Source organism: Rousettus aegyptiacus, unplaced genomic scaffold (assembly GCF_014176215.1).
Source record: "Rousettus aegyptiacus isolate mRouAeg1 unplaced genomic scaffold, mRouAeg1.p scaffold_m13_p_2, whole genome shotgun sequence".
NCBI classification, from domain to species: Eukaryota; Metazoa; Chordata; class Mammalia; order Chiroptera; family Pteropodidae; genus Rousettus; species Rousettus aegyptiacus.
In genome coordinates, this window is record NW_023416295.1 from 149,035,595 (window position 1) to 149,058,398 (window position 22,804).

General features: G+C 31.1%; 1 protein-coding gene and 1 pseudogene across 1 annotated transcript in view; one reads left to right on the top strand and one right to left on the bottom strand.

Annotated features, from left to right (window-relative positions):
• Positions 1–20,967, bottom strand: part of PIK3C2G (phosphatidylinositol-4-phosphate 3-kinase catalytic subunit type 2 gamma) — a 270,689-nt gene extending 249,722 nt beyond the window's left edge. Inside the window, exons 1-4 of the mRNA XM_016124109.2 lie at positions 20,857–20,967; positions 19,658–19,695; positions 2,300–3,041; positions 236–318 (exon numbers count right to left, since the gene is read on the bottom strand). Coding sequence (XP_015979595.2) covers positions 236–318; positions 2,300–2,971 — 755 coding nt within the window. The 5' untranslated portion in view covers positions 2,972–3,041; positions 19,658–19,695; positions 20,857–20,967. The remainder of the gene's footprint in view (positions 1–235; positions 319–2,299; positions 3,042–19,657; positions 19,696–20,856) is intronic.
• On the top strand, positions 18,456–18,582 carry LOC118613904 (annotated as a pseudogene).
• Positions 20,968–22,804: the final 1,837 nt, after the last annotated feature.

Consider the following 22,804-nt stretch of genomic DNA (forward strand, 5'->3'; position numbering starts at 1 on the left):
AATTATGAAACATTCAACTTAACCAAGTTTTCAGAGAAAAAAAATTGACTTATAAACAATGAAAACAACACCAAAAGTTGATTAATGAACTAATTTGACATAAATTTATACTTTTCACTGTGTTAAAAAATTACAGAACATTTTATATGCAAAATTAATCAGTTCAGTGATATTAAAATAGACAAATTTATGCAGGTACAGACATTTCAAAATTTAGTGAAATAGCAACACTCACCTTTTTACTTTGTCACAAAAGGAAGCCAGACTCATGTTACTGCCTTGGGGTACTTCAACTAGCTGAATGGAAGACCCTATCGGCTTAAAATAAAAATTGTTAAATTAATAGTTTAGTATGGAGAAAAGATAAATTTAATTCTGTAATTAAAAAATATTAATTTTTTAAAAGATTTTTAAGTGGAGTAATAAATACAAAAAAAAGTGCCTGAATCTTATGTGTACAATTTAAGTTTTGAGAAATACATACAACTGTGGTATCAATATCCCAGTCAAAATATAGGATATTTCCATTACTTTAGAAAGTTCCCCCATATCTCCTTCTGTCAATCTGTACATCTATTTGATAACTACATTTATGCAGATTTCTATCACTATAAACTAGGTGTATATGCTCTTTTGTTTCTGGCTTCTTACAATTAAATGATATATGTACATTTAAATTTAACTATGTTGTCACACATTATCAATAGTTCATCTTTTATTGTTGATTAGTACTATTCTAGTACATGAATATTAGAAAATTTGTTTATTCATCTTCCTGTTAATGGACATTTGGGTTGTTTGCATTTTGGGGCATTGTAAAGAAAACTATTAATTTTCATATACCAGTATTTATATGGATATGTGTTTCATCTCTTGCGAATGAATCCATACATGGCTCAGTCAGAGGGTGGGTGTTTGATTAACTTTAAAATAAATTATTTTTGCTTTATGTATTTTGAATATGTTATTAGGTACATATATATATTTAAATTTATCATGTCTTCTTGATTGACCCTTTTATTATTATGAAATGATCCTTTTCTTTCTCTAATAATACTCTGCCTTGAACTGTACTCTTTCTGACATTAATATCCACACCAGCTTTCTTCTGCTGCTTGAATGTTACATCTTATTATTTCTTTTGCTTTCAACCTGTGCCTTTGCTTAAGTTTGTCTCTTGTAGACAGTAGTTAAATCTTTCTTTTTTATCTAGTTTGTCAATTTCTCTCTTTTATTTGGAATGTTTAGCTTATTCATATTTAGTTATTTATGGATATTTTTGGATTTAAAACTGCCCTGTTGATATTTGTTTCCATTTTTTTCTTCTGTTTTAGTATGTTCTTTTATTTCTTTTTCCCTGTCTTTCAAATTATTTGAGAATTTAACACTTTGGTGTTTCCCTTCTCTCAAGGATCAATGTCTTATACTGCCTATTGTTCAATGCCTGAAATTGGTTGCTTCCTATATTTTGTGTAACTTCATAGTAGTTTTTAGTGGTAAAGGAAAGCTTAGTACTTATTATACTATGCTGTTTCATCGAAAAACCTAATGGGTCCTGTCTCTGTGGCCCTTGTTCAGGGTAGCATGGCTGTAGACGCATGTATTTTTAAATGATAATTGTTGAATAAATGAAGAATCTTTTTGCCTCACTCTGTAAATTATAGTTGCAATAATGTTTCTTCTTTTTACTGTTTGCTTCATTTTTTCTTGTTTATAGACTCAGCATAAGCAGGAAATGTTCACATATTGTACAAGAAACTCTAAAGTTACTGAAATGATTGGAAAACTACTAATGAAACCATTAGGATGAATTGTACAATGATAAGTAAAAGTTGCTTGCAAACAATATAATTTAAGAGCTCCTAAGTAAAGGGTCATTTTTCTATCAATAATGATTTAAAGTTTTTATTTCATGATAGTGTGACTCAAAATATAAATGTAATGAAATCTATGCGTTTTTCTGTGTGTACATAATAACACAATAAGAATAGAAAATACTATCATCTAAACCTTCAACTATAATATTTTTACCTAATAAAATGTATTTACTATGACATTGTATTTAGATCAGATGAAACTGAAACTTTAAAAATGATATTAGAAAATTTTCATTTCTTTTTCTTTAGAAAAAAGTCATTAATTCAGGAACACAGAATATATGAATAATAAGTTTTTCTAAACTAATATTAATACATTTCTTTATTTATGGTTAGTTATCATCATTACCAAATTGATCCAGCATATTATTAAATGATTCTTTAGGATTCATATTTTTAAAGTCAACATATATAACACATACCTCTATGTTCTTTGGCCATGTACTTTCTGACATTCCGGGTAGAAAAGAACCTTTAAAGAGCATTAGAGAAGGTTCCACAATGTTTACATCTGTACTTCTTTTCTCTTCTCTTGGCATGAAGTCGGTTGAGAAGGATGGATATATAGAAGGAAAGCTACGTTCAAATCCTATAGGATAGTTATGATTTTCATTTTCTAATTCTATTTGTGAATTAGTTTTTTCCAAATTAGTGGATGATGAAGCCAAAATATTGAATTTGTAATCATCAGCACCATGGCATTTTCCTATGGGGTTTCCACAAGAGCTTTCTTTATTCATGTTTTGAGGATTTGTTAGCACAGAACGTCTAAAACCAATTACTGGTGTTTTCCTAACTTGGTGACAAGAGAGTTCTGAGCTTTTAGAATTGAATTCATTCAAGGATATTTGCTGTGTTGCATCTAATGAATGCTTTTTTGAATTCTGGTTTGGTGCACTAGGCACAAAAATGGTGTTTTCTTCAATTTCACTCTGATAGAGTGGAATTTTATTACTGATCTCATCAACTAGCTGATCAAAACCCAGACTGACTTGGCCAGGAAAAAGACGTTGATTTTCAGAGTGCAATTCTTGATGCTCATGCAGCTCTTCATGTGATTCACCGGGATTTAAATCTGTTTTCCAATATGCCATTTTTTATTTTATATAACTGAGAGGGTTGGCTCTGCTTCAAATGTCTCCTTGATAGAAGATAAGAATTTTCCTAGAAGAAGAATAAATGGAAACAAAATGTTCTTTGATTAATTAGAACTAATATCTTGCAAAAAAGAATTATGATGAATAAATATAAACAATTGTTTTAAAGTTTCTCCTTAGCAAATGAGATAATTCCTTGCGTACTATAGAACCCCATCAAGGCTCACAACATTAAAGTCTGAGGGTGAGTATTGACTTCAGGTAGATTCATGAAACTCCTGTGATAGAAAATGTCCACTTCAGTTATGATAGGAGTTTCATGAATCAATCCAAAGTCAATATACCCTTTAGACTCCTTTTCTTACTGAAGATCTGCTTGCTTATACCATCATTTTCCTCTGTATCAGTCAGCTGTAAGCATGCTAACATGCTGAAGTCTCTTTTTTATTAGCTAAACAGTCTCTTCTTTATCAGCAATTACTCCATCCCTCAATCCAACTGACATTTATCTCTCTGCAACATCTGATGCCATTCATCATATTTCTTATTTTAAAGTTCTTGGCTTCCTTTGTTGGTTGTCTGATACTGTACTCTCTGAGTTCTTCTTTGTTTACTTTTTCTCAAAAATTTCTTTGCTTATTGCTCATTTTCAGCTTGACTCTTGTAAGAGCTTCTTTTCTTCTCAATTATTCCCTCATAAATTATTTTATACCTCTGGTAGTTTAAATAATCATCTATTTGTCAATGAAATTATTACTCAATATCTCCTATTAAGTTCTTTAAACTTCCAACAGAAAGTCCAAAAATTAAATCACAATTTACTCAAGAACACAGTCCTATTCTAGTGCTCCTTGTGATAGAAGATGGCCCAACCATCCACTCCATTGCTTAGACCAGAAACCAGAGTTTCATTTTTAAATCTTCTCTTACCTTTATTTGTCTATATCCAATAAACCACCAGTTCCTATAGGAATCTCTTTCTTCTTCTCTCTGGCTACCACTGTCATAATCTTAGTGTAAAGCTTTCACCTTATCACCTGTAATGTTGCATTGTCTCTGAAACTGCTCCTACATTTTATGCAGCTTATTCTTATGTCCTCTAATCCATTTTTTAATATTATAATGATATTTTTAAGAAACTGACCAAGTATCTACCCTGGAAATACCTTTTTAGTGGTTTTCTACTGTCTCCAGATAACATCTACAGTGTTATGTAAGATTTCTTTTTCCCATTAGGTCATTAGACCATATCGGTCTTTCTCATTTGTAACAAGAACCTATTATTTTGTTCCACTAGAATAGTTGCTCATTTGTTTTTATATTTGTTGAAAAATGATTTAATAAATTTAAAAAATATGATTGAGTAAAAGAAATTAATTGAGAAGCATCTGTATCACTTTTATGGATTTGTTAATTTCCTTAACAATTATATGTGTGTGAAAGACAAAATAATTTTAAAAAGATAATTATGATATGGTTAACTATCAAATATGATTCTCTATCAATCTGTTTGCAATGGCAAGTGATTTTTATTATATTAGCGCTAAAGATTTACTTAAAATTTAATACCACCAAAGGAATAACTGAATTAGATTTATTACACTTCACTCAATAAAATGAACTATTTGGGGAAAATTTTTCTGTTCAATTAAGTCAATAAAGTGAACTGATAGATTTGGGAAAGATTTTTCAAGAAATATAAGTAAAAAATGTATAGAATGATATGTTAACCAGAAAATTGATTTATAAAACATGATTCCAAACTATTCTAATTCATAGATCAAATAGATACATCATCCAGCCAGAATTCTTTTTAAAAAACACACACATTTTTAATAAAAACTATGTTTCATTAAAGCAAATTATATTCCTTCATTTGTCTCTGTCTTGGAGCTGAGAATTTGTCAGCAGGTGTTTCTTTGACAACTAGAATTATTATTCCATTCCAATCTTCCTTAGTCTACCTAGCCTGCTCTGTGTTAGCTTAAATATGGTAAATATGGCCATATAAAACATGGTAAATATAGCCATATAAAAGTGACTTTTACAGTTTTGGGTGGTTTTAAAAGAACTGATTGAGTTTTTAAAAATGATTTAAAAAATTTTAAAGGAGGTCTTTAAATAAGGTGTCAGTGGTCTGTTGCTGAAATTAAGGATTTCTTTAGGCTGTGTCACCATGTTGTTGTTAATAATGATAATGATCATGATCCATAACATTGTGGGGGCACCAGCTTTGTGCTACTGCTCTGCATATATGTTCATGTTTACATGTATTAACATATTTATTTCTCATCTAAACCTGTGATATTATTATTGCTGCTTAACAAATGAGAAAAAATGAAGCACAATAAAGTGAATCAACTTATCCAAGATATCAGAGTTTGTGTTCACAGATTTGTTTTAAATAGATGAAAGAGAGGAATATGGGTGAGTATGCTATACTAATATAACATTTGGAGCATGCCTGGATTTGGGCACTGAGACAGAGCATTAGCTCAACTCAAACTATCTCTACTGAGAAGAGTTTGAAAACTTAAAAAATTTTAATAGTAACTATTTTTTTTACAAGCATTCTGGCAGAATAAAAATTGAAATGGGTTAGAGGTTTGTCTGAAAAATCTCATTATCATGAGATAAAGGAGAATAAGAAATACTTATTCATATTGAAAATGTAATAAAAACAAAACCTCTTTGAGATCCATTTTTTCAATATTAAATTTGGTAATTTTAAGGAATTTTTAATAATTTTAAATCTCCTCTTTACCATCACAATCTAGAAACTAGAATATTTCTTAGTTTATAGTACATAGAAATTTTATTACTAGCTGGCAGATATCTACACTGCATTATGATGTGATACATAAAATAATTAAAATGATCTTTATTTTAGATAACAAACTGTAGGCACTGAAAATTTACCAGTTTTTAAAATATATATAAATGTCATAGAAGATAAAGATTGTGCCAATGTAAGTCATGTCAAAGTTTAATCAAGCTATACCATCCGTATTTTCAGTAAGATGGAGGGAAAATCTATATATCTATGGCAACTAACTTGGTTCCTGAGAAGGCTCTGAGTTGGACAGATGATCTGAAATTCCCACCTCTCTTCATCTGCAGAGGCAATTGAATATATCATGCAAATACACACAAACACTCATACTTTAGACACAAATCTGACCTTTCTCAACTCAATTTGTTGTATGAATACAGAAAAGACCACAAGCAATTAGATATTTTTATATTTTTACATTACCTCATATTTTCTATTTCTAATTAGGAGTTGAGTAATAAGGTAAACATCATCATTTTCATGAGCTCTGATATTATTTTCACCTGAGTTAAGACAAGAAGTGCTTGGGGAAAACATTAATTTCCAAACAATCTCTACCAGGTTCCTTTCTATGTGAACAAGTGACATTTTCTAATCATGAATAATTCTATAGAAGCCTCATTTGACTGCCTAAATCTTCCTGTATATGGAAAATTTGAAGCTGTCACCTATTCTTATTTTTGAGATATATTGTCTTGAATATATCAATGTATTCTTGCATCTACTTACTCATTTGCACATTTATTTATTCAGTAACTATTTTTAAGTATATTGTGTTAAGCATTGTGCAAAGTACTGAGAATATAAAAATGATAAAACAGAGTGCTTGCCCTCAAGCAGCTCATAGATACAAATTTACAATATAGTACAATATGAGAATTACTTTAATAGACACAGGGTTCATTTTGTTTGGGAATATTTCATATAGAATACTGTTAAGCTTATTTTACCTTAGAAAAAAAGCAGAAGTAGTAACTTTTATGAATAAGATATTTAAGGTTATATATTAAGTATGTTTTTGTTTAGAATATATCCCAGATAATTTTGTGCAAGTCATTGAGACCTGGTTTTAAAGATGTTTTGATTCTTAAGTATTATTAAAATTCATCCCTGAATATGATAAAGCAGTTGAAGCAGTGATTCATTTAATTCTTCCAAGAGTAAATAAGACAATGAAAAGTCATCCTCCAGCTCTGACATAACAACTTTGGAGGAAATGATCTAGTGGGAATGAAGCCTGATGCAGGGTAGGACGAGGGCAGTCAGGGAGTATGACACCAGCCCTGATGAAAGGACGTCCACAAACACAATTCTGATAGCCCTTGATATATGACACTTTGTGGGGACATAAACACAACCTAGTGGTATTTTGGCAAGAGCCAATAATGCTTCATCTTTTGTCAAACAAATCTACCTGGAAAAAATACTAAGATGATGAGAATTTTAAAGTAACCAAAGCAGTTTGGGATGCTGTTTTCTTTCTCTATAAATGTATAGGTCTCTTTCCTCTACCTATATGTCTGTTATTGAGTATTCTACTACTAATGAATGGGTGAGTTAGACAATTGTTTTTAGTAATTTATTTGATGCTCAGAGAAATCCTTACATTAAACCTATAAACAATAGCATCAGGAAAAGAAGATTACAATTTAATGTGAGTTAGGTAAAGTTTCAAGAAAAGATTTCAAAGCTAAGAGAAGGAAGTGCAAGTTTTCCAGACAGTCTTGGAAAGAGAAAGAGGAGATCCTTGATTTGTTTTCCAGACAGAGGATACGAATTTTTCAAAGTCAAGGGGAAAAATAAGTAGGAAAAAAAAAGTGGTAAAGAAGATATAAAATATAGAGGGAATATGATGTAGATGATAGAAGAAAGATAAAGATGTGAAAGGGTACTTTCTTGCAAATTAAGTACCGGGTACTGAGTTTTAGCAGTGAAAAAGACCAATGTCATCCATAACCTAATGGGAAAGAGAACTGTCATCAGAGTTTTGGTAATAACACCTTGTGTTAGAAGAAAATCAAGTAGTGATATATTTAAGATATTCAAGAAAATAAAATGTGAACCGAGAGCATGTATTCACCAAAACTGACTTTCATACTGAAATTTCTCAAACTGTTATAACCACATAAGAACTTAGGGAATATTGTTCTCATAGACTATTAAACTACTGGAGAATAAACCAGATAATCAAAATGACAGGGATAATATCAACATAAAGACTCTTGGTGAGCATTAAATATATACATATTTTCTTAGAGAAATCAGATAGATGAGGGATATAGAAAACAATTTAGTATGGCTATTTGCACTGACTTTGTAGATACAGTTCATTTTTAATCAAAGGTTGGAGAAATGAAGAGAATGTGTACAAATTTTTTTGAAAACTTTTTATTAGTAATATGGATGATTGTATTGGAATTGTTTTCCTCAGACTATTTTGTGTGTAATGCTGGATAAAACAAATAAGTAATTCTAGCATCCCCAGTGCCCTTGAGAATCATTGTTCTCTGTAGTACAGAATTAGGACTGAAAGTATCAGAATGTTTTCATGATAATTAAAAAAGTTATCTCTATCTATCTATCATCTATTTATTTATCATCTATGATCTATCTAGCATCTATCTATCATGATCATGATCATCTATCTATCTATTAAGTTATTTCTTGGAAAGGCCTAGAAATAATGCCTATCTCAATAATAATGAGCATCCCTAACATGCAGATTATGATATTGAAATGCCACTTCACACTAAAAGAAAGCAAGGCTATTTGAAAGACCAGCTGACTTGAGGTCTAGGGTAGATAATGTATAAAATGAACCTAGGAGGTCCTAATACTCTAGTTAGTAAGGGAGACATTAGAGAATATAAGGGTGCATCAATAGGACTTGAGTGCCAACTTGGAAAGGCTCCCGTTGGCTAATAAGTGTAATAACTGGAATGGAGGAAAACATATCAAATATGTTTAAATGCATGATTCATAATGACACATAATGACATACAACTAACTAATTGCCTTTGTACAGCACAGGGTTAATAAAGTACACACTCAAACATTCATTTTATCTTTTTTATATAAAATTACCAGTAGGAAACTAAATTATAGATGAAGCAGTATTTTTCTTTGTAGAATATCGCAACAAATGAAGAAAGAATGATAAAACTGGGTCATCAGTATTTTACAATAAGAAGTTATGAATTATAAAATCTGGCCATCAAGCATTGATGGCTGCTAACATCACAAAAAGAGAGGCAGCCAAGCATTTTGCATTTTCTGACAAAGAATCCAAAACTACCATGAAGAAGTCTTGCCAAAAAATGTAATCCTAATCTATTCCGACTAAGCTTCTAGATCCAATCACCAATGCATAAGAGGCACAGAGGGCAGAGGAATATGTTAAACTAAATCAGGATGGAAATCGATATAGGAAAATGAGCTAGTTTCTTCAACAAATGAATTGCAAGGAAAAAGAGATGAAATACTGTAACTGAAAAAGGCTATAAAAACATGCCTACCCCAACGCTCATCCAAAAAAGAAAGAAAGAAAGAAAGAAAGAAAGAAAGAAAGAAAGAAAGAAAGAAAGAAAGAAAGAAAAGAAGAGAAAAAGAAAGAAAAAGAAAAAAAGGAAAAATGAAGTCATACACTTTAGAGATGATGAAACTATACAGAAAGTACAGAACTGATAACAGAAGAATGTTTATTCTTAAGAAGAGGAAAGGTATTGTGATGGGGACACATGGTTGGTTTTTGGAATGGCAGGAAATGTTTATTTCTTGACAGAAGATAATTAGAAGTTTCGATTTGCAGCAGTACATGTACATTTGCTTTATGTGGTTGTTAATATCATACATTTTAAAAAAGGTATAGGTGGCTCGATTTGTTGGACATATGGAACTGGAGGATTTGCACAAAATTTAAGCAAAATTTTGAGTATTTGCACATGCGATTCTTCAGGAGAATTTTGCAATTGAACCAATTACCCTTATTTAATAGAGTTTGGAGATTAAGAAGAGACATAATCAATCTGAAATAAAATCTCATGATGGGAGATAACCAATATTTAATGAATGGACTCAAAAAGGAAAAGTAAAAACGTAGTCTGAGAGATAGGAAGAAAACTATAAGCCGCTATCACCTCACTTTATTCACTTCTGGTCCTGGTAAAAGGGAAAAAAATGAAAGGCAAGTAGCTTCCTTTTAAAAATATGACTAGGAAGTTACACATATCACTGTACTTACATTCATTAGCCTGAATATATACCACAAAGAAGGCTGGGAAATTTAGTCTCTTACTGTGTTGTCATGAGACCAGAAAAAAGAGTGTTCTTTTACTGAAAGGAGAAATGACCTTATTTAGAACATTCATAGTGGGATGGTTTTGAAGTTCTCTGGGAGGACAGGAGTTCCAATGTGAAATGAAGATGCTGAACCAGGTGGAACTAAGAGCACACATCTCTAATGGACGTGGAGGAACTAGGTCAATGGATGTCAGAAATAGAAGGGACATAGGTGGTAGAATGAGATGTCACAGGACTCTGAAGAGTGGAATTTATACTGTGTAGGAAAAGGAAGACTTGTAAAACAGTAGCAAGTTAGAAAAACATTGGCCTTGCCTCCTGTTCCTTCATATGAAGGACATGGGAGAATGAACGGTTTCCATGGGAGAGATGCAAAGGAACAGAGTTCTTGGGGAGAGAGTTTTAAATTTAGGAAAAAGAAATGAAGAGGGCTAAAGAAATCAGTAACATCTTGCACAGCTTAAATCTCAACTGGAAAGAATACTTCTCACTGTACATTTTACAAGTTAGGATTTCTGTTACTCTTCTTACCTTGAGGGGAACGAAACATTAGTAAATCAGTTTAGCTCTAGTTCTTAATTTAATTTATTTGTCTTTCTAAAAATTTTATTTTAAATAATATGTTAGTTAATACACGTTAGTATGTTAGTATGTTTCTAGTAAACAGCTTTAGACTTATTAAAGTTACATTTTAGAATATGAGACCTTTCTTTTAATCTACATATTTTAAACTAAATTTAAGAAGATGTATATTGTCATTTATTTCCATCTATTCCAAGTTTCATTGTTAAGTACTTACATAACTTAGCAAAATTTTCCATACATGCAAAAAGTTAACCTATTTTTGTAAATGTCTGACTGAGAATAGAAGTAAGTAGCAGAAACTACTTAATAACAATTTCTTCTGGGAGAGGTGGCTCTAATATGGATCTGAAACTGAAGTGGTAACCTAGTTTTATCTCATAAATGAAATGTCAGTACATGGTAGTGGCTCCTCAGGAGTTGGTTTGAGAATTGTCTGGCTGAGCAAAACTTGGGGTGCTGCTCCATGACCACCATTTGCATGGATGCGGGAGAAGGGAGGGGAGGGACATAGGCCATGTGGTGTCCATCACTGTTTCTTTAGCTAGAACAATCTCCATGTTTTTTACCAAATAAATTTACATTTATAGGTGAATTAAATATTCCAAATGTTACAGAAAGGTATGTGTAGTGATCCCTACTTAATTATATTTAGTATGGACATAATCATTAGCACAATATGTATTCTCAAGAAATCGAAATATCAATAAAATCTTTGGCTAAGTAATTGTTATGATGAATTTGATTTGAATATCATTGAGAGAGAGATCCTAGAAAATTTTAAAAAGCAAAGTATAGGGAAACTCAATGACAATATGACTATAAAGGTAATTTTAATGCTTCTAAGATCATGTTTATAGTACCAGCCCATACAATGAAATATACCACAAGGCACGCCTTTAAAAAATATGATTAACATATATGGTTTAAATAAATATATTTTATTTTTATTATAACTGAACATATAACTGAAAAGCATTCATCATATGATTTTTTGCATGGAGGTGCAATAGGAATGAATTTAAAAATCAACATAGCATAAAAGTTAAGTGAATGAATATAGAAAGGTGTAATGAAAAAATAGCCAAAAAATCATATAAATTACAAAAATGAAAGCTGGTTGACAGACTGTGAGCTTAGTATATGAGTTTAGTTCTTTAATCTTAGAATAATAGTAATAATCAAATACGTTGGTGGTTTCTGAATTTCTTTAGAATGGGGTCTGATTGGTAGTATGCGATTTAAAAAATTAACCAAATACTTAAAAAATGAAAAGAAAAATAAAACAATATCTTTCCATAGGATTACATTATCAGTAAAAAAGACTGACAACCTTTCAATAGGTCATTCAAAATTCACCGTATGTAAGTCAAAGAGGATCAAGACGAAGTGGAAGAAAAACTGTGTAGCACTTGCTTTATTATCTGAAGGAAAATTAATTTGCCAGCCTGAAAAAGGGTAAGGAGATGTCTAAGTTCCCCACTACTGACTGGGTGGGAGATCTCCTCCCCACCCCCAAAAAAGTAGCTGTTACTGTTGCTACATTGCAACACCATTCTGTGACAGCCAGAGCCATGTTACCACGCCCTTTTCTACATGCTTTCTAAGCCTAAAATTTATATCAATGAAAAATATCCAGTGTATAGTGGTTAAGCATTTGGCTTGCTCTATCAGGAATGTGAAATAAGAAAGTGCCGTGAGAAAACACTGGCAAAAGAAGGACTATACATTGATTAGGATTACCTAGAAATATGTTTTCCTCCTCAAAGTAGTCAAACAGAAAACAAAAGCAAGCTAGACGAAGTCTAGAATTTAGAGAATTAAGTGACTGTGAGTGACCAGTAACTAGACTAAGTCTGTTCATATTTACTGCCTTTCTAACTGAAAATCTGAGAAATGTGTTCTAACAGCAACCAGATTAACAGAGTAATCAGATTAAGCTACAAACATGATTTATGAGTAATCATAAAGAGAAACTTCATTCCTAGAGGATGAGTAATTGGGAAAAAATATCAACATAGTAGATGTGAAAATATTCTGCAAGAAATAAAATGGTTGTTTAACAATCAAGACACAAAAGTAGAAATTATATTTGAAAAATATATGCTATAGAACACCTGAGTGTCATAAAAAAATTAGCTATGTGTTTTCTATAAAATTGAGAAATTATTAAATAAAATAGAAAATATAATAATGAAGAATAAAAATATAGAAGAAATTGGATGAGAGGGAGATATTAATAAAAATGGAGCTTAATAAGATATTATGATGTAAAGAAACTAAAAATTCAGTAACACGAAAATATTCATTAAGAACAGAATTGACAGCAGAAAACTAAATTTTGAGATAAGCATTGAGAAACACTATGAATACAGAGGAGAAAGAACAAGAGGTGGAAATGAATACGTGGCACTCTTGTAACTGCAGTAGCTGGAGAAAGGACATCGAACATCATACTATTGAAAGCCTAAACATAAATTAGAATAAATAGAGGCAACCTTGAAGGTAGCATAAAAGAAAATCTGGGCTGAATAAAGCTGGATGTGCATATCAAACCTGCATATATACATGACACATACCAGGAAAAATAAGGAAAAAATCTGAAAACATTTTGAATTTCAAAACTAAAGCATTTAACCCTCATAAAGAAGAAAGGAGAATGTGGAGGAGGAAGAAAAAGATAAGAAGTTAGCTGAACATAGACTTCAACATTAAACACTAACTACATAGTTTTGAGCATAAAGTTTTGTACCAAGCATTCTGTTTCCCATATATTTGTGATAGCAGCTAAAACGTATTTGCATGTATGTTTAAGTGCTCAGAAATCTTTGTATACTTTTCTAATGGAAAATGTTATCAATATTTTAATCAAAATAAGAAATAAGAAATCAAGAACAGGAACTAAGATTAACTATTTAAAAATCATTAACATTGACTTAGTCTAAGTAATTATTGCAAATATAATTTTAAATATAATAATTTCAAAAATTATTCACTATTTATAAGGTAGGTGAAATATCATATACTAGCTCAATTAAACAAAGACATGCTAAATATTCTATCTTACAAGAGGAAAGGGGAATCAAATATGCTATATTCTTTTAACCTATGATTAAGAAAAAAATAAGTTCATATATATTTATTTGCATATATATAGAAGAATCAAAATTTAATGACATTTATATTATAATCAATAGTACAATAGGAAATTAATAAAACAGAATGAGACAAGTAGGATTGATGGCATCTCTGACAATGAATATTAGTAGCTAATTGGATTAAAAATTATCCAAATATGTAATTTTCAATTGCGTAGTTTTTGCACCAGAAACATAAAAAGTATCAAAGGAAAGCTATGAGAAAGGTATTGCTATATATGTTACTCAAACAATACACACACACACTCACCCACAAAATAAAGCAGGATAGGCAATAGTAGCATCTAGTATCAGAAAACAGTAGAATATGGTTCAAAAGCATCAATTCCATTTTGTTGCAATTTCTAAAGAAGTCATAATAGATATGCGCATTTATGTATCTAAAGTGTTTGTGTGTGTACTTTTTAAAGGTGAATTAATGAGTAATGAACACTTCTGGGATTCTGTAACCAATTCAATTTATTAATATTACATTTTCATTTCTATTTTATATTTATTTTTCTATTTGCCCTTATTGAATCTTCTAATAAATATTTCAAGAATAAATCATAGCAGAAAAATAAATTTGGGGGATCTGATTTTTTATCCATTCATAATTTTTAAATAGTAAACTACAAATTAAAAGAGCAAAATTAAAAAGGTAAAAAATAATTTCCATGCACTAACAACCAAATTTTATTCAATGAAGAAACCATAGGAGCTTTTTACTTCAAATCAATAATAGGATAACTTTTACTTCTATCAAATTATTTTAGAAACTCTAGTCAATGATATGATTATGTATGTAAAACTCAGGAGAATATGTTAAATTGTTACAATATGTAGAGACATTTCAGCATGAGAAGATATAAAATTATAAAAATATAAATAAACTTTGGAAGAATTTATAAATTTAACTCAATGTCCTTAATTAAGAAGTTGACAAATTGGTTTTAAAATACTTTTGAGAATGTAAAGTTTAGAAAAAATATTAGTAGAGATTTGTATTTGAAAAATAATACACATTTTTAAGACACAAAATTTAGAACAATGTACCAGTTCAGCAGTTACAGAGATATACATCAAAGAAACAGAAAAGAAAATTAATGAATAGACCCTAGCATATTTCAATTTTTAGTTTAAGTTAACATGGAGGAAATATTGGGTTACTTAATAGATGAGGCAGCCGCACCCAGTTAATCACTTGAATTAAAAAAAAAATCTTTACTTAACCATTAAATATGAATTACAATTTTAAAGTAAATTATAGAGGGAATAAAGATCTAAAATGTAAAATAATGAGAATCCCATATCAGCAGTTCCTAAACCACTCTGAAATATAAGTTTGTCATTTTCTACAAGAAGTCAGGAAAAATGCCCAAATATGTTTCTGTCAGGAGAAATAATGTTACACCAAATTAAGCATTTTTTTTCCTGTGGAAGTATGTAGAGGTTTTATTATGCTTTGAAAATGCACAGTATACTTTGTAAATTTTCAAGAAAGGCTATTGCTTGCAGTACTTTTAAAACTAATTTACTCAGGATAATTTTTGAGAGTGCTTCTGTTTCAGTCAGGACTCTTAGTCACAAGTGGCAGAGTAAGTGCAAAAGGGAATATGATGTGAATCAGAAACATGAACATTGTCATAACTAAGCCTCTCCTCTCTCTCAAACCTTTTCCTCTCTCTCTCTAAACCTTTTCCTCTCTAAATACATCAGCTTCTGTGTTTTCTACTGCAAGGTGAACTTTTCCTCTTTCCTGCATTGCAAATGATGTCAGTTAAAAAATTTGGAGAGGAATCTGATTGACCTGGCTTGAATCATATGCACATCCCTGGGTAAATCGCAGGTGGCAGGCAGAAGATAAAGTGCTAGGATTAGTCCAAACTGGACCATGAGCCTAACTTTGTCCCGTTTATGGGAGAATGAAAGCCCAGACATGGCCACATCTCTTCCAGCCACACTCAATATTTTCTGGAAGACTGTCAATCAATATATATTCTGGAAAATGCTGATTAAGAAGAAAAAAATATAATTTAATAATTACAACAATTGCAAACATTTATGAGTGCTAACTTAAAATGTGCAAGGTGTGATTCTAAGTGTTTTCTATTTTTAACTTATTTAGTCCTCATGCAAAACTTAAGCCTCATGGCTGTCCTTTGCGTAAAGTGTTATTAATAGCTATTGTAGAGGAAATCGAGTCTCAAAGGATATAAGTATCAAGTGGAATTCATATAGCTAGGAAAATGTAGGATTGACTCATAATAAAAAATAAGCATTATTATATTTTAAAAGATCAATTCAATAACCTAATCTTGATGCCAGTGATTTTGATATAATCTTTTGGAAAACTGGTATAAGAAATTTTTGATTGGTAGTAACATAAACTTAAATGAGTGAAAATTAATTATATGGTATTGTACTGTATAAAGATTAGCAAATTAAGTGCTTTCAAAATATTTGTAAAGAAAGTTATTAGCTTTGATTTTTATTTTTGACATTACTTACGGTTATTTGATTTTAAGTAGTATATGCATTATTCACTTGTTGCATTTAGCAACAGAAAACTATTTGGTAACTCTCAAGTAGAAGTTTAAAAATAATTTGAAGTAACAAAGGTATTTAATTGGCAAAGTCATTGAAATTAATGAAAATTCATGAACATTGATTCAAATAGTGAAATAAAAATTTACTAAAGTGGACTGTTTTACCACTAAAAAGGCCAAATATGTTACCACTTAGTGAAAGAGAAAGTTAAGGTAAGTTATATGAAAGGCTTCTCTATTCTGTTCTCTGTCTCAAACATCAGAAAAAAAATTACTGGGTTGTGTGAGTTCTGCTCTTCGAGGCAATTAGAGTTTGTGTTCTCTAATTCATAAAAGTTTATTGAATGCCTATTCTATTCCAGTCACATGCTAGACAAGATATGACCGTAAATGTCACAGTCATGGCCTTCCTTTTATGGTGCTGAAAGTCTTGAAGATGATACAGGTAAGTAATTTTGAATGTTATAAACATGTTAGAAAAAGAGGCTTTTTTCCCCTCAACAATTCTGAGACTCTAACCAAGAGAAAATAATGAGTTATTGTAGTAGTAAAGGGTAGCTGATAATGGTGAATTGCATCAAACAGGATATTCTATTTTACATAAAATCACCATAAATTTGAGGCAAAGACTAAAAACCTTCTGAAAGTAGTTTTTGCTAAGGATGTGTGTGTGCGCATATGTGTATGTAATAATGTATTCAGATAATCTGAAACTAGGTATGAGTATATAAAATTATTCCATTTCCATTCCTCGGGGTTAGATATATTCAAAGCTCATTAAAACTGGAAAATAAGGCACATTTGAGGAGATTCAACCAGAGCCCAAGTGGTTACAATACAGATCGAAGAAAAATATACATATCACTAATTTCTCTGGATAAAATTTTTCTTCATAAAGGTTGAATACACCGTTAGGCATGTGTATACAGAAAATGTAGATACACACGTGCATGCACACAATGAATAAATAACCAATATGATGCTTACAGAATTATTTAAATACTGTGGGAGAAGAACATCAGTATGAATATCCTAAGTGAATTCTCAAAATAATTTAGAAAAAGCATTGCTGAGTGAGCAAATGTGCAGGCACCCTATGCATACTTTTAGAGAACAGGCTGTTAGTTTCAAATACAGAGAAAAAAGTAGTGACACTGATTTTAGTTAAGTGAAGACAAGCAAATGCCTTGTCATGGCCTATCTGACTATGACAATCTGGCCTTCACTATGAGCCGGACAAGTCTTTGTGTCTCAGAGGATGTTTACCTAAAAGGTCCAGTGTTGATGAGAAAGTGTTCTGAAACAACAGATCTGAATTCAGGCTGTCTGCTCACACAGAAAATGTTTCTGTTTCCCTCATATACAGTCCTCTAAGAAGTAGCCGTCTCAGAAAGAATCACTCTTATTCATAGGTGAACAATTATAAGAAAGTAGTCAATCAGAATGGGACCTAAGCCAAAATATTCCAATAAAAGAGGAAACCAACATGATTGAGAAAAAATCAGATGAGAAACATACACTAATGTGCAGAAAAACTGAAGAAATAGAACAAAATCCAAGTGTGTTTTCATAAAGAAATGGTGAGTAAAGATTGTAGTAAATATTCGGATAGTTCTAAACTAATATCAACTGTACAAACAATAAAGATTTCTAATTTGAAGAGCAAAATAAATTAGATATAATTAAATACTAGACCACAAGGCTATGTCAGTTGGGGTTGGGTAATCGAAATTTTAAGTTACTTTTATCGTTCAGGAGATGTACAGATATGCATAACTTTAGATTTCAAAAATGCATATTAAATTTCTAGATGTAACCACTAAAGTAATAGAGGATACATCTTTCTACCAGTAGAAAAAGAAAAGGAGATGGAAAACATAAACCCCACAATAACAATAATACTCAATCAGTTTGGAAGAAGGTCTTCCGGTGATGGGAAAAACATTGAAAATGATACAATTATAAACATTCCCCAAAATGGTAGAAATGAAAAGGTATGTCAGAAGCACATAAATTTAAATGGTCTGATTATGTCATATAAAATCTCTAGATTGTTATATTGTATTAAAAAAGAAAAAAAAGCCTACGGCCGTGCCACCCTGAATGTGCTTGATCTCATCTGATCTCAGAAGCTAATCAGGGTTGGACCTGGTTAGTACTTGGATAGGTGGATGGGAGACCACCTAGGAATACTAGGTGCTGTTGGCATTAAAAAAAAAAAGAAAGAAAAAAAAATTAATTGGGTGTACTGGAGCCATACCAGGTATTCAAGGATAAAGACAGCTTAAAATTAAAAGGAAGGAAAAACATATTTCAAGCAAATAGTAACAACAACAACAACAACAACAGAAAATGGGTATGGTTATATTAAAAACAGACAAAACAGATCTATCAGGAAAAAAAACATCTGGAGGCAAAGAGAAGCACTTTACAGAAGTAAAAGATTCAATTATCCAGGTGGATATCTCAGATATGTACTAAAAATAATTCTTTTAAAATTTATACCACAATACATTATATTGACAAATCTACCTTCATGGAAGGATTTCATTGAAATCACATGATTTATAAATCAATTAGACAAAAATATTAGGCATGTAGATTTGAAAAAATTAACAAGCTTGATGTAATACTTGTATATGGAATATTGCATTCTAGAAACAAAAATTACACATTTTTTCAAGGACTTGGATTGTTTATGGAAATTGACCATATAGTCGATGACTTTTAACATATAACTCAAAGTCAATATTACACAGACTCTCTGACTCCAGTGTAGTTAAATATTAGTAAAAGAAAAAAGATAACAGAAAAAACTCACGTTTCAACCTCAAAAACATTTCTAAATAACTCAGGAAGGAAAAAAAAAACACAATAAAATTAGAAGATATTTAGAAATACAAAATAAAGTTGTCAAGAAAAGAAAAACATTTTTGTGTAAGTTAGAAGTTTAAAGATATACATCACCCTTGTTCAATAGCTAAAAATAATTCTTGAAAAATACGCCATCCCACAGAAAGATAAATCATAATTAACAACTTAAAAATGAACAAATTGTATCACAAAAGGACTATTGCTAAGAGCTAAGAACAGTAGAACTAGATTTGTGCCTAAAAAATTATAATGATTCATTTTTGCTACATCATTTTATCAGATCATAAATTTGGAAAAAAGTAATAATTTAGTTAGAAATACAATGCAATACCTTTCTAGATAGGAAATGACTATCGTATCAATTTTTCTTTATAAGCTCCAAGAGAATTATACTCTGCTTTTTACTTACTTGAAGAGGGCTTCCTCACGGTGAGAACGATCCAAGCTCTGAAAGGAAAAATGTGAAATTGTGGCCTGGAGGCTTAAACTGGCAACAAATGAGCGTGTTCATTCAATGGATCGGTTAACTCATCTATTTAATATGACCCTTTTCAGTAGATGCTGGATGAAGCGATCTCATTTTTTTTTTTTTTTTTTTTTTTTTTTTAGCTGGCTTGATTATGGTACTATTTCCTTCTACTCAGTTCACAAACTTGTTTTCTATGTGTCCCAGATGGCAGGTAGACGTGTATGGAGTGCAAGTAGCATGTCAGAGAAAGAGCGCGTGAGTTGGAATAAGAAAACCTTGACTCAGATCCAAGCTCTTAATGACGTATGTGATGTGTTCTTTAACCTGAGTTACCTGTTATACAATATTACATTAAATAATGCAGTTATAAAGTCTAACACTATACACAAGTTATAATTATGATAATTTTTTAAAAGTGGGGAATATCTTTTCTATCTTCAATCCCAAGTATCATGTATCTAATAGTATACCACATAAAAGATAAGGGGACTATTGGGACTCACATTGGTTTTACATTGGCTTTCGGTGAGGTGCCAATACAGAATGAACAGACAGGGTAAGGCAGGAGGAGCCCAGCATAGAGTGACAGCACAGAATGAAAACAGCTGCTTTCTCCAGCAGGAACTCTAATCAGTTTGAAGCCCATATGGTAAGAATATCCACCCTTAGTTTAATAAGAATTTCTTTTGGCGTCATCATCAGCATGCAGTCTGTAGACTACTGGCACTAGCTTCCAGACACTGAAGAAAATGTGCACGATGAAAAAAATCTACTGGCAGACATGATTGAAATTGGCTGAAGACTAATGGACATGAAAAGGAGCAGTCAGGAGATGATAAAAAGGATATGGTATCAAAGCAATCTATGGGGTCTGCCAGAGAGAGGGAGAAAGAGGAGGGAAAGAGGGAGAAGAGCAATGAGAAAAAAGAGAAAGAGAGAGAATAATGGAGGCATAATCAGTTCTTCAGGAAAGAGTTATCTTCTGAAGAATATTTACAAGCTTAGATTTTTTTAACTCATCTACTATTTGTTTCACAATATAATTAAAGAGCTACCTTGCCTCGACAACACATTTGAGTTCAAATATTCTCCTACGTATTTGGTTAAGTATAGAAAGTTTATTTGTTTCAATCTCTTACCTGAAGCATACATCTTTCTGAAATGAAACATGATCTCATTTCTTTTCGAGAGTGAAATATGCTCATACAAGCTAAAACACTTCTATTTCAAGGTAATATTATGCTTCCACTGGAAGCTTTTATTCCTGTTTGGCAGGTTTGGCATGTTTAGGAATCTATTTTTCATCGAAGCTTAGAGGGTTATATGGAAAAAAAGGTGTTTACATAATAAATACAGGATTTAAGCCAAAAACTTAACAATGAATTAGCTTCTTTGTGCGAAACAGAAGCTGTGCCAAAAGATACTGAACAACAAAAATATAATTTAAAAAATTAGGTAAGGTGAGAATATTTCTTCTCAAAGTACTCTTGTTAATGTTATGCATTTGAATATGGGAGTGAGTCAGAATGGTGGAAACAGTGATTTTAATCCCAAGAGGCGAGCCCTTGAAAATGCTACTCCAGCCATTTTGTGAGTTTGGCTATCAAGTTATTTTCTTTATTTAATATATTTGCATATTTTTCCTGCTTAGGAAAATATCAATTTTGTTTGCTCCTCAGGACCCTAGTAAATTTCAATGAAAAATATGTTTTTATTACCTAATCATATTTGAAAGAAATAGAAACAAAAAGGAATATTGACAAGTTTATCAAGAAAGTAGATGTGGGTAGTTCATTGTTGTTTTGGTGTTCTGCTGTCGGCAGTATGTGGAGATTTTGTGGCAACTCATAACATGTTATCATTGGATCCCAGAACCAGCTTCAGCCAGCAGTGTGCTTGCTTCCTTTGGGAACTTTATAGGAACCTAAAATATATTAGGTCACTTTTTCTTACTAAAACATGTTATAGAATTTTCATTCTTTTCTCTTTTTTCTTTTAAATTTTATATTAGTGTCTTTTTCTTCAAGATTGATTTTTTAAATGGAAGATTAGAAAACAGAAAATTAAAAATCACATTCACTTTCAGTGCTGCTTGTAGATATAGATTTATGATATGAAAGCTTTAAAATTGTACATGCCCCATCCTACCACTATTTTTATTGAGCAACATGGGTATGAGAGGTTAAGACAGAGTGAAAGCTTAGCCCAGCCATGAAGGGTAAGTAGTTACACAAGAAAATAATTGCACCTTCATATATTAATAATAACCTAGGCTGCAATTCCAAAATTGGGGACTCTGTAGAGATTGAGGGGCTTAAAATAGCTTTATGTAGTGATTTTTCTTTAATACATTTATGCTAAATACTTAATCTCTCTTTAATTCCTGAAATGAGTCACTAATTTTTTAAGAAATAGGCCCTTGAAAAAGCAGAAATCTTGTTTCAAACTCTTCTTACCTATAAATCTCTTCTATATTGGGATACTTTCACATACATTTTGGAGGAGAAACTAAGTTAGTCCAGTTTGAAAAGGAACAATCTAATCTTGGTAGAACTAAAAGATTAGGGTTAGCACAATTTGATAGTCATTATTTGTTAACAATAAAGGTACTAAAATACACCTGGTACTTTGTTTTTTTTGAAAATATACCCTTTAATATAATCTATTTCCTTACTTAATGTAAGCTTACCTATTTTAGTAAAACTTTTCATTAAAAATAAAACCTGTTGGACAATTGTAATATTTCTGTAATTTACCTTTTCATGGCTTTGTTCTATGCCTCTTACTAAACAAGTGAAACCTTTTCTCCTGTGTAGTAGTTTACCCCTTTTTTAAGCAAAGCATTTAAGATAAAATGATCAACCTTCAACTCTAAAATAACAAGCCTTTTAGAAAAGAAAGGCAATCTTTACAATGCCAATTTGTTCAATTTCTTATGTGTTGTGTTAATATTACTTTAGGTTATTTTGTCTATGCTTTTTATTATAAAATGAAAATTTAAAAAGTGTAAAAAACGAGAGTTATAAGTGTCTTTATAGATAGCCTTCTAAAACTTTCCTGCTCATCACATTAAGAAATCAATGTTTT